The sequence below is a fragment of the Coloeus monedula genome, assembly GCF_965178545.1.
Source record: "Coloeus monedula genome assembly, chromosome: 33".
NCBI classification, from domain to species: domain Eukaryota; kingdom Metazoa; phylum Chordata; class Aves; order Passeriformes; family Corvidae; genus Coloeus; species Coloeus monedula.
Window position 1 is genome coordinate 2,938,955 of NC_138813.1, and position 12,276 is coordinate 2,951,230.

General features: G+C 60.8%; 1 protein-coding gene across 1 annotated transcript in view; it reads left to right on the plus strand.

Moving 5' to 3' along the window:
• LTBP4 (latent transforming growth factor beta binding protein 4) overlaps positions 1-12,276 on the plus strand; it is a gene marked incomplete at both ends in the record, with an annotated part of 41,402 nt that overhangs the window by 770 nt on the left and 28,356 nt on the right. The window contains 6 exons of the mRNA XM_082299672.1: positions 261-365; positions 3,108-3,152; positions 3,290-3,412; positions 7,311-7,478; positions 10,090-10,224; positions 11,760-11,891. Coding sequence (XP_082155798.1) covers positions 261-365; positions 3,108-3,152; positions 3,290-3,412; positions 7,311-7,478; positions 10,090-10,224; positions 11,760-11,891 — 708 coding nt within the window. The remainder of the gene's footprint in view (positions 1-260; positions 366-3,107; positions 3,153-3,289; positions 3,413-7,310; positions 7,479-10,089; positions 10,225-11,759; positions 11,892-12,276) is intronic.

Consider the following 12,276-nt stretch of genomic DNA (forward strand, 5'->3'; position numbering starts at 1 on the left):
CCCCGTTTTCCCCCATTTTTCCTCATTTTCCCCTTTTTTCCCCATTTTCCCCCTTTTCCCCCCATTTTTCCCCCCATTTTTCCCCATTTCTCCCATTCCCCCCCCTCATTTCCCCCCCTCATTTTCTCCCCCTTTCCCCCCCATTTTTCCCCATTTCCCCCCATTTTTCCCCATTTTTCCCCCATTTCCCCCCTTTTATCCCTTCCCCCCCCCCTTTTTCCCATTTTCCCTCTTTTTCCCCCAAATTCCCCCCCCCCCAGTGCAGCTCCCCCTCCCGGGGCTCCGCACCAGGGACATTTGCTGCCGGGGGGGGGCCGGGGTCGCCTGGGGGGTCCGCGAGTGTCACCCGTGCGACGGCCACGCCCGTAAGGGACACGGGGGGGCACCGGGGGCACCGGGGGGGGCACCGGGGGGGGCACCGGGACACGGGGGGGCACGGGGGCACCGGGGGGGCACCGGGACACGGGGGGGGGGACATTGGGGGGGGCACCGGGGGCACCGGGGGGGCACCGGGACACGGGGGGCACCGGGATACGGGGGGCACCGGGATACGGGGGGCACCGGGGGCACCGGGGGGGCACCGGGACACGGGGGGGGGCACCGGGGGGGCACCGGGATACGGGGGGGGACATAGCGGGGGCACCGGGATACGGGGGGGGGGACATTGGGGGGGGCACCGGGGCACCGGGGGGCACCGGGAGGGGACATGGGGGGGGCACCGGGACATGGGGGGGCACCGGGGGACCGGGGGGCACCGGGGGTGACGAACACCGGGGGGAACCGGAGGGGGCACCGGGACACGGGGGGGGGACAAACACCGGGGGGGGGCACCGGGACACGGGGAGGCACCGGGGGGACCGGGGGGGGAAACGGGGGGGAACGGGGGGGGCACCGGGGGGGGGCACCGGGGGGGGTCACCGGGGGGACGGGGAGGGGACACGGGGGGGGCACCGGGACACGGGGGGACTGGGGGGCACCGGGGGCACCGGGAGGGGACACGGGGGGGGCACCGGGACACGGGGTGGGACCGGGACACGGGGGGGACCGGGGGGCACCGGGAGGGGACATGGGGGGGACATGGGGGGGGGCACCGGGGGGGCACCGGGACACGGGGGGGGGTGACAAACACCGGGGGAACCGGGGGGCACCGGGGGGGTGACAAACACCGAGGTGGACTGGGGGGGGGCACCGGGACACGGGGGGGGAAACGGGGGGTGACAAACACCGGGGGGCACCGGGGGGACACGGGGGGACACCGGGGGGGTCACCGGGACACGGGGGGGGCACCGAGGGGACCGGGGGGGGACATGGGGGGGGCACCGGGATACGGGGGGGGCACTGGGGGGGCACCGGGGTGTGACAAACACCGGGGGACATGGGGGGGGGGTACCGGGACACGGGGGGCACCGGGAGGGGACAAACACCGGGGGGACCGGAGGGACACGGGGGGGACACCGGGGGGGTCACCGGGAGGGGACAAACACCGGGGGGGCACCGGGACATGGAGGGGGCACCGGGGGGCACCGGAGGGTGACAAACACCGGGGGGACACGGGGACAGCCGGGGGGTGCGGGTGGGGGTGCCAAGGTGAGGACGGGGAGGTGACAAAGGTGACAAAGGGGGGGTGCCCCAAAGGTGGCCCCAAAGGTGGCCCCAAAGGTGTCCCAGAGGTGTCCCAAAGGTGTCCCAGAGGTGGCCCCAAAGGTGCCCCAGAGGTGGCCCCAAAGGTGGCCCAAAGGTGGCCCCAGAGGTGTCCCAAAGGTGCCCCAAAGGTGCCCCAGAGGTGCCCCAAAGGTGTCCCAGAGGTGCCCCAAAGGTGGCCCCAAAGGTGCCCCAAAGGTGCCCCAGAGGTGTCCCAGAGGTGGCCCAGAGGTGCCCCAGAGGTGCCCCAAAGGTGGCCCAAAGGTGTCCCAGAGGTGGCCCCAAAGGTGGCCCAAAGGTGGCCCCAGAGGTGTCCCAAAGGTGCCCCAAAGGTGCCCCAGAGGTGCCCCAAAGGTGCCCCAAAGGTGGCCCCAAAGGTGGCCCCAAAGGTGCCCCAGAGGTGCCCCAAAGGTGCCCCAAAGGTGCCCCAAAGGTGGCCCCAAAGGTGGCCCCAGAGGTGCCCCAGAGGTGCCCCAGAGGTGCCCCAAAGGTGGCCCAAAGGTGTCCCAGAGGTGGCCCCAAAGGTGGCCCAAAGGTGGCCCCAGAGGTGTCCCAAAGGTGCCCCAAAGGTGCCCCAGAGGTGCCCCAAAGGTGCCCCAAAGGTGGCCCCAAAGGTGGCCCCAAAGGTGGCCCCAAAGGTGCCCCAAAGGTGTCCCAGAGGTGTCCCAGAGGTGCCCCAAAGGTGTCCCAAAGGTGCCCCAAAGGTGTCCCAGAGGTGTCCCAGAGGTGCCCCAGAGGTGCCCCAAAGGTGGCCCCAAAGGTGGCCCCACAGGTGTCCCAGAGGTGTCCCAAAGGTGCCCCAAAGGTGCCCCAGAGGTGTCCCAAAGGTGCCCCAAAGGTGTCCCAGAGGTGCCCCAAAGGTGTCCCAAAGGTGCCCCAGAGGTGCCCCACAGGTGTCTCCAGAGGTGCCCCAAAGGTGCCCCAAAGGTGCCCCAGAGGTGCCCCAAAGGTGCCCCAAAGGTGTCCCAAAGGTGCCCCACAGGTGTCCCCCCCCCAAGGTGCCCCACAGGTGTCCCCGCGGTGTCCCCAAGGTGCCCCAAAGGTGCCCCAGAGGTGCCCCAGAGATGTCCCCAAAGGTGCCCCAAAGGTGTCCCCGCGGTGTCCCCAAGGTGCCCCAGCGGTGCCCCACAGGTGCCCCAGAGATGTCCCCAAGGTGCCCCACAGGTGCCCCACAGATGCCCCACAGGTGTCCCCCCTGAAGGTGCCCCACAGATGCCCCACAGATGCCCCACAGGTGCCCCAAGGTGCCCCACAGATGCCCCACAGATGCCCCACAGGTGCCCCACAGATGCCCCACAGTTGTCCCCACAGGTGTCCCCAAGGTGCCCCACAGATGCCCCACAGGTGCCCCACAGGTGTCCCCCCCAAGGTACCCCACAGGTGCCCCAAGGTGCCCCACAGGTGCCCCAAGGTGTCCCCGCGGTGTCCCCGCGGTGCCCAGGGTGACACCGGTGCCCCCCCGGCAGAGCCGTGCCCGCCGGGATTCCAGCGCCGCAACGGCTCCTGCGAGGGTGAGCGCCCCGATTCCGGCCCCGGGAACTTCTTGGGATCGCTCCGGGATGGAGTGAGGATTTTGGGGCGATTTTGGGGGATTTTGGGCTAAATGGATCCCGACCCCCGCCCCCCTTTTTGTCCCCTCGCCCCCCAGACGTGGACGAGTGCCAGGAGGGGACCCTGTGCCAGCACGGGCTCTGCACCAACACCCGCGGCGGCTTCGCCTGCCTGTGCCCGCCGGGCTTCCTGCTCGACTCGTCCCGCTCCAGCTGCATCTGTGAGCCGCTTTTGGGGTCATTTCGGGGGATTTTGGGTCATTTCTGGGGGTTTGGGGGTTTTTGGGGTCATTTGTGGGGTTTTGTGGGGTTTGGGATGATGGGAATGGGATTAAGGGGGTAAATGGGGCTGGGATTCCTGCTGGACTCGTCGCGCTCCAGCTGCATCTGTGAGCCGCTTTTGGGGTCATTTCGGGGGATTTTGGGTCATTTGTGGGGGTTTGGGGGTTTTTGGGGTCATTTGTGGGGTTTTGTGGGGTTTGGGATGATGGGAATGGGATCTGGAGTGGTGGGAATGGGATTGGGGCTGGGATTCCTGCTGGACTCGTCGCGCTCCAGCTGCATCTGTGAGCCGCTTTTGGGGTCATTTCGGGGGGTTTTGGGTCATTTCTGGGGGTTTTGGGGGGTTTTTGGGGTCATTTGTGGGGTTGTTTGTGGGGTTTGGGATGATGGGAATGGGATGTGATTGATGGGGCTGGGATTGGGGCTGGGATTCCTGCTGGACTCGTCGCGCTCCAGCTGCATCTGTGAGGCGCTTTTGGGGTCATTTCGGGGGGTTTTGGGTCATTTCTGGGGGTTTTGGGGTCATTTGTGGGGTTATTTGTGGGGTTTTGGGGGATTTGGAGGTTTGGGAATGGGATTAAGGGGGTAAATGGGGCTGGGATTCCTGCTGGACTCGTCGCGCTCCAGCTGCATCTGTGAGGCGCTTTTGGGGTCATTTCGGGGGATTTTGGGTCATTTCTGGGGGTTTGGGGGTTTTTGGGGTCATTTGTGGGGTTTTGTGGGGTTTGGGATGATGGGAATGGGATCTGGAGTGGTGGGAATGGGATTGGGGCTGGGATTCCTGCTGGACTCGTCGCGCTCCAGCTGCATCTGTGAGCCGCTTTTGGGGTCATTTCGGGGGGTTTTGGGTCATTTCTGGGGGTTTTGGGGGGTTTTTGGGGTCATTTGTGGGGTTGTTTGTGGGGTTTGGGATGATGGGAATGGGATGTGATTGATGGGGCTGGGATTGGGGCTGGGATTCCTGCTGGACTCGTCGCGCTCCAGCTGCATCTGTGAGGCGCTTTTGGGGTCATTTCGGGGGGTTTTGGGTCATTTCTGGGGGTTTTGGGGTCATTTGTGGGGTTATTTGTGGGGTTTTGGGGGATTTGGAGGTTTGGGAATGGGATTAAGGGGGTAAATGGGGCTGGGATTCCTGCTGGACTCGTCGCGCTCCAGCTGCATCTGTGAGCCGCTTTTGGGGTCATTTCGGGGGGTTTTGCGTCATTTCTGGGGGTTTGGGGGGTTTTTGGGGTCATTTGTGGGGTCATTTGTGGGGTTTTGGGGGGATTTGGAGGTTTGGGAATGGGATTAAGGGGGTAAATGGGGCTGGGATTCCTGCTGGACTCGTCGCGCTCCAGCTGCATCTGTGAGCCGCTTTTGGGGTCATTTCGGGGGATTTTGGGTCATTTCTGGGGGTTTTGGGGTCATTTGTGGGGTTATTTGTGGGGTTTTGGGGGATTTGGAGGTTTGGGAATGGGATGTGATTGATGGGGCTGGGATTGGGGCTGGGATTCCTGCTGGACTCGTCGCGCTCCAGCTGCATCTGTGAGCCGCTTTTGGGGTCATTTCGGGGGATTTTGGGTCATTTCTGGGGGTTTGGGGGGTTTTTGGGGTCATTTGTGGGGTTTTGTGGGGTTTGGGATGATGGGAATGGGATCTGGAGTGGTGGGAATGGGATTGGGGCTGGGATTCCTGCTGGACTCGTCGCGCTCCAGCTGCATCTGTGAGGCGCTTTTGGGGTCATTTCGGGGGGTTTTGGGTCATTTCTGGGGGTTTGGGGGGTTTTTGGGGTCATTTGTGGGGTTTTGTGGGGTTTGGGATGATGGGAATGGGATGTGATTGATGGGGCTGGGATTGGGGCTGGGATTCCTGCTGGACTCGTCGCGCTCCAGCTGCATCTGTGAGGGGCTTTTGGGGTCATTTCGGGGGGTTTTAGGTCATTTCTGGGGGTTTGGGGGGTTTTTGGGGTCATTTGTGGGGTTTTGTGGGGTTTGGGATGATGGGAATGGGATGTGATTGATGGGGCTGGGATTGGGGCTGGGATTCCTGCTGGACTCGTCGCGCTCCAGCTGCATCTGTGAGCCGCTTTTGGGGTCATTTCGGGGGATTTTGGGTCATTTGTGGGGTTTTGGGGGTTTTTGGGGTCATTTGTGGGGTTTTGTGGGGTTTGGGATGATGGGAATGGGATCTGGAGTGGTGGGAATGGGATTGGGGCTGGGATTCCTGCTGGACTCGTCGCGCTCCAGCTGCATCTGTGAGGCGCTTTTGGGGTCATTTCGGGGGATTTTGCGTCATTTCTGGGGGTTTTGGGGTCATTTGTGGGGTTATTTGTGGGGTTTTGGGGGATTTGGAGGTTTGGGAATGGGATTAAGGGGGTAAATGGGGCTGGGATTCCTGCTGGACTCGTCGCGCTCCAGCTGCATCTGTGAGGCGCTTTTGGGGTCATTTCGGGGGATTTTGGGTCATTTCTGGGGGTTTTGGGGTCATTTGTGGGGTTATTTGTGGGGTTTTGTGGGGTTTGGGATGATGGGAATGGGATCTGGAGTGGTGGGAATGGGATTGGGGCTGGGATTCCTGCTGGACTCGTCGCGCTCCAGCTGCATCTGTGAGGCGCTTTTGGGGTCATTTCGGGGGGTTTTGGGTCATTTCTGGGGTTTTTGGGGTCATTTGTGGGGTCATTTGTGGGGTTTTGGGGGATTTGGAGGTTTGGGAATGGGATTAAGGGGGTAAATGGGGCTGGGATTCCTGCTGGACTCGTCGCGCTCCAGCTGCATCTGTGAGCCGCTTTTGGGGTCATTTCGGGGGATTTTGGGTCATTTCTGGGGGTTTGGGGGTTTTTGGGGTCCTTTGTGGGGTTTTGTGGGGTTTGGGATGATGGGAATGGGATGTGATTGATGGGGCTGGGATTGGGGCTGGGATTCCTGCTGGACTCGTCGCGCTCCAGCTGCATCTGTGAGCCGCTTTTGGGGTCATTTCGGGGGATTTTGGGTCATTTCTGGGGGTTTGGGGGTTTTTGGGGTCCTTTGTGGGGTTTTGTGGGGTTTGGGATGATGGGAATGGGATGTGATTGATGGGGCTGGGGTTGGGGCTGGGATTCCTGCTGGACTCGTCCCGCTCCAGCTGCATCTGTGAGGGGCTTTTGGGGTCATTTCGGGGGATTTTGGGTCATTTCTGGGGTTTTGGGGTTTTTGGGGTCATTTGTGGGATTTTTGGGGTTATTTGTGGGGGTTTGGGGTCATTTATGGGATTTTTGGGGGTTGTTTGTGGGATTTGGCGGTTTGGGAATGGGATGGGCTAAACTGGGCTAAACTGGGACAAACTGGGAGGGCTCCAGGTGCCTCCCCAACCCCAAAAACGTCCCTCAAATGCTCTGGGGGGGCCCCAATTCCACCTGGTCCGGGCGGGGCGGGGCCGCGCTGGGCTGGGATAGGACGGACTGGGCTGAACTGGGACAAACTGGGATAAACTGGGACAAACTGGGCCGAACTGGGAGGGCTCCAGGAGCTCACCAGGTGCCCCCCCAGCCCAGCAGGTGCCTCCAGAACCCCGGGAGGGGCCCCAATTCCACCTGGTCCGGGAGGGGCGGGGCCGCGCTGGGCTGGGATAGGACGGGCTGGGATAAACTGGGATAAACTGGGATGAACTGGGATAAACTGGGAGGGCTGCAGGAGCTCACCAGGTGCCCCCCCAGCTCAGCAGGTGCCACCAGAACCCCGGGAGGGGCCCCAATTCCACCTGGTCCGGGAGGGGCGGGGCCGCGCTGGGCTGGGATAGGACGGACTGGGATAAACTGGGCCAAACTGGGATGAACTGGTCCGAACTGGGAGGGCTCCAGGAGCTCACCAGGTGCCCCCCCAGCCCAGCAGGTGCTGTCCGAGGCCCGCGGGCCGTGTTTCCGGCTGCTGCGGGAGGGGGGCGGCTGCGCGCTGCCCACCCTGCGCAACATCACCCGCCAGGTTTGCTGCTGCAGCCGCGTGGGCAAAGCCTGGGGGGGCTCCTGCCTGCTCTGCCCCCCCTTCGGATCCGGTGAGACCCCCCCCCAATTCATGGGGACCCCCCCCAGACCCGGCATCGGGGAAAAAATCCGGGGTTTGGGGACCCTCCCCCGAAAAAAACCCCGAAATTCCACCCAAAAATCCCGCCTGCGTTGCGTTTTGGAGTTCTGGGTTTTCTCCCCACACCCCCCCCCCCGCTAGAAAAAAATTCCTGGGTTGTCCCAAATTTCTGGGAGCGCCGCCAATTTGGGGAGAACACCCCCAAAAAAATTTAAAAAAAATCCGGTGTCTGGGGATCGCAAAAAAACCCAAATTCCACCCAAAAATCCGCCCCGATTCCTCCAAAATTCCTGGGATCCCCCCCAGATAGAAAATCAAAAATTCCTGGGTTGTCCCAAATTTCTGGGAGCGCCGCCAATTTGGGGAGGAACCCCCCCAAAAAAATAAAAAAAATCCGAGATCTGGGGATCTCAAAAACCCCAAATTCCACCCAAAAATCCGCCCGGATTCCTCCAAAATTCCTGGGATCTCCCCACCCCAAAAACTTAAAAATTCCTGGGTTGTCCCAAATTTCTGGGAGCGCCCCCAATTTGGGGAGAACACCCCAAAAAAAATTTAAAAAAAATCCGGTGTCTGGGGATCTCAAAAAAACCCAAATTCCACCCAAAAATCCGCCCCGATTCCCCCCAGAATTCCTGGGATCTCCCCACCCCAAAAACTTAAAAATTCCTGGGTTGTCCCAAATTTCTGGGAGCGCCGCCAATTTGGGGAGAACACCCCAAAAAAAAAAAAAAAAAAAAAAAAAAAAAAAAAAATCCGGTGTCTGGGGATCCCAAAAAACCCCAAATTCCACCCAAAAATCCGCCCCGATTCCTCCAAAATTCCTGGGATCCCCCCCACATAAAAAATCTAAAATTCCTGGGTTGTCCCAAATTTCTGGGAGCGCCGCCAATTTGGGGAGAACACCCCCAAAAAAATAAAAAAAATCCGAGATCTGGGGATCTCAAAAACCCCAAATTCCACCCAAAAATCCGCCCGGATTCCTCCAAAATTCCTGGGATCCCCCCCAAATAAAAAATCTAAAATTCCTGGGTTATCCCAAATTTCTGGGAGCGCCGCCAATTTGGGGAGAACACCCCAAAAAAAATTTTAAAAAAATCCGGTGTCTGGGGATCTCAAAAAAACCCAAATTCCACCCAAAAATCCGCCCCGATTCCCCCCAGAATTCCTGGGATCTCCCCACCCCAAAAACTTAAAAATTCCTGGGTTGTCCCAAATTTCTGGGAGCGCCGCCAATTTGGGGAGGAACCCCCCCAAAAAAATAAAAAAAATCCGAGATCTGGGGATCTCAAAAACCCCAAATTCCACCCAAAAATCCGCCCCGGATTCCTCCAAAATTCCTGGGATCTCCCCACCCCAAAAACTTAAAAATTCCTGGGTTGTCCCAAATTTCTGGGAGAGCCCCCAATTTGGGGAGAACACCCCCAAAAAAATTTTAAAAAAATCCGGTGTTTGGGGATCTCAAAAAAACCCAAATTCCACCCAAAAATCCGCCCCGATTCCTCCAAAATTCCTGGGATCCCCCCCCAAATTTTTGGGACCCGTCCCCAAATTTCTGGGACCCCTCCCCACAATTCCTGGGACCCCTCCCCAAAATTTCTGGGACCCCTCCCCAAATTTCTGGGACCCCTCCCCAAAATTCCTGGGACCCCTCCCCCAAATTCCCGGGACCCCTCCCCCAAATTCCCGGGACCCCTCCCCCAAATTTCTGGGACCCCTCCCCAAATCCTGGGACCCCTCCCCCAAATTTCTGGGACCCATCCCCAAATCCCGGGACCCCTCCCCAAATTCCTGGGACCCCTCCCCAAAATTCCTGGGACCCCTCCCCCAAAATTCCGGGACCCCTCCCCAAATCCTGGGACCCCTCCCCAAATCCTGGGACCCCTCCCCCAAAATTCCGGGACCCCTCCCCCAAAATTCCGGGACCCCTGCCCCAAATTCCCGGGACCCCTCCCCCAAATTCCCGGGACCCCTCCCCCAAATTTCTGGGACCCCTCCCCAAATCCTGGGACCCCTCCCCCAAATTTCTGGGACCCCTCCCCAAATTCCTGGGACCCCTCCCCAAATTTCTGGGACCCCTCCCCAAAATTCCTGGGACCCCTCCCCCAAAATTCCGGGACCCCTCCCCAAATCCTGGGACCCCTCCCCAAATCCTGGGACCCCTCCCCCAAAATTCCGGGACCCCTCCCCCAAAATTCCGGGACCCCTGCCCCAAATTCCCGGGACCCCTCCCCCAAATTCCCGGGACCCCTCCCCAAATTCCTGCCCCCCCCTTTCCCTGACCAATTCTTCCCCCCGGGGCACCTCGGGCTGCAAATTTTGGGGTGCCCCCCCCCCCCCAATTCCGACCCCACCGACCCAAACCCTGACCCCCCCCCCCATTCCTGGGACCCCTCCCCAAATTTCTGGCCACCCCCAGACCCATTTTTGCCCCCTCCCCCAGACCCTTTTCCCCCCTCCTTTCCCAGCCGATTTTACCCCCCGGGTGTAAATTTTGGGGTGTTCCCCCCCCCAAATCCGACCCCCCCGACCCAAATCCGACCCCCCCGACCCAATTCTGACCCCCCCGACCCCAAAAAAAGAGGGGTTCAAGGAGATCTGCCCGGCGGGACCCGGCTACCACTACTCGGCCTCGGACCTGCGCATCAACACCCAATTCCTGGGCCAGGACGTGACCAGGGTCCCGCTGGGCCCCCCCCGCGCCCCCCCGACCGCCTGTGAGCCCCCCAAAACCCCCGCGGACCCCCCAAAACCCCCCCTGAACCCCCCCCCCGAAATCCCTGAGGTCCTTAAACCTCCTTAAACCGCCCCAAAACGCCTCTAAACTCCACTAAATCGCCCAAAACCCCGCCTAAATCCCACTAAACTTGAGATAAAAGCCCCCCGAAACACCCCCAAAACACCCCTGAACCCCCCCCCCCGAAATCCCTGATGGCCCTAAACCTCCTTAAACAGCCCCAAAACGCCTCTAAACTCCACTAAATCGCCCAAAACTCCCCTAAACCCCGCCTAAATCCCACTAAACTTGAGCTAAAACCTCCCCGAACCCCCCCCCCCGAAACCCCTGATGGCCCAAAACTTCCTTAAACTGCCCCAAAACGCCCAAAACTCCCTTAAACCCCGCCTAAATCTCCCTAAACTTGAGATAAAGCCTCCCCCAAAACCTCCCCCAAACCACCCCAAATCCCCCAAACCCCCTCGAAAACCCCCAAATCCCCCCCAAACCCCTCCTAAACCCCCAAATTCCTGCCTAAACCCCTCCTAAAACCCCAAATCCCCTCTAAACCTCCCCCAAACCACCCCAAATTCCCCCCTAAACTACCTTTAAAGCCCCCAAATCCCCCCTAAACCCCTCCTAAACCCCCAAATTCCCCCAAAACCCCCTTTAAAAAACCCAAATCCCCCCCAAAACCACTCCTAAACCCCCAAATCCCCCCCAAAACCCCCTAAACCTCCCCCAACCCCCCCAAACCCCTCTAAAACCCCTCCTAAACCCCCAAATTCCCCTCTAAATCCCCTTTAACGTCCCCAAATCCCCCCAAAACCCCTCCTAAACCCCCAAATCCTCCCCAAACCCCTTCCTAACCCCCCCAAAACCCCTCCTAAACCCCCAAATCCCCCCCAAACCCCCCTAAACCTCCCCCAACCCCCCCAAATCCCCCTAAAACCCCTCCTAAACCCCCAAATCTCCCCCAAAACCCCTCCTAAACCCCCAAATCCTCCCCCAAAACCCCCCCAATCCACCCCAAATCCACCCCAAATCCCCCCTAAAACCCCTCCTAAACCCCCAAATCCCCCCCAAACCCCTCCTAACCCCCCAAAACCCCCCCAAACCCCCCTAAACCTCCCCCCAACCCCCCCAAATCCCACTAAAACCCCTCCTAAGCCCCCAAATCTCCCCTAAAACCCCTCCTAAACCCCCAAATCCTCCCCCAAAACCCCTCCTAACCCCCCAAATCCCCTCTAAACCCCCCTAAACCTCCCCCAACCCCCCCAAATCCCCCTAAAACCCCTCCTAAACCCCCAAATCTCCCCCAAAACCCCTCCTAAACCCCCAAATCCTCCCCCAAAACCCCCCCAATCCACCCCAAATCCACCCCAAATCCCCCCTAAAACCCCTCCTAACCCCCCAAATCCACCCCAAACCCCCCTAAACCTCCCCCAACCCCCCCCCAAATCCCTCTAAAACCCCTCCTAAGCCCCCAAATTCCCCCAAATTTGACCCTCCCCCACCTCTTCCCCCCCCCCCCAGCCCCGGAGCCCCCCGAGTTCGGGACCCCCCGGCCCCCCCCGCCGCCCCCCCCCGGCCCCGAGGTCATCGTGGTGCCCCGGCCCAGCCCCGATTTTGGGGGGGCCCTGCCCACCCTGCCCCCCCCGGAGCCAGGTAAGGAGGGGATTTGGGGGAATTTTGGGGGATTTGGGGGGATTTTGGGGGAAGATTCGGGGGGATTTGGGGAGTTCGGGTTGGTTTTAGGGGAATTTGGGGAGGGTTTGGGGGGGGTCCTAGAGGGTCCTGGGGGGAACTAGCGGGGGGGGAGGGGGTTTGGGGAGATCCGTATCCCAGTTCCCGACCCTCGAATTCCCAAATCCCGATCCCAAATTGCCCAAAATCCCACAAATTCCCCCCAAATCATCCCCGCAGTGTCCCGGTGCCAGCGGGACCCCGGCGTTTATGAGGGGAGGGGTCTTGGGGGAGTTTTGGGGTCCTGGAGGAGTTTTGGGGCTCTGAGGGGGGGTCCTGATCCGTGTCTCTGTCCCTTATCCCAAAC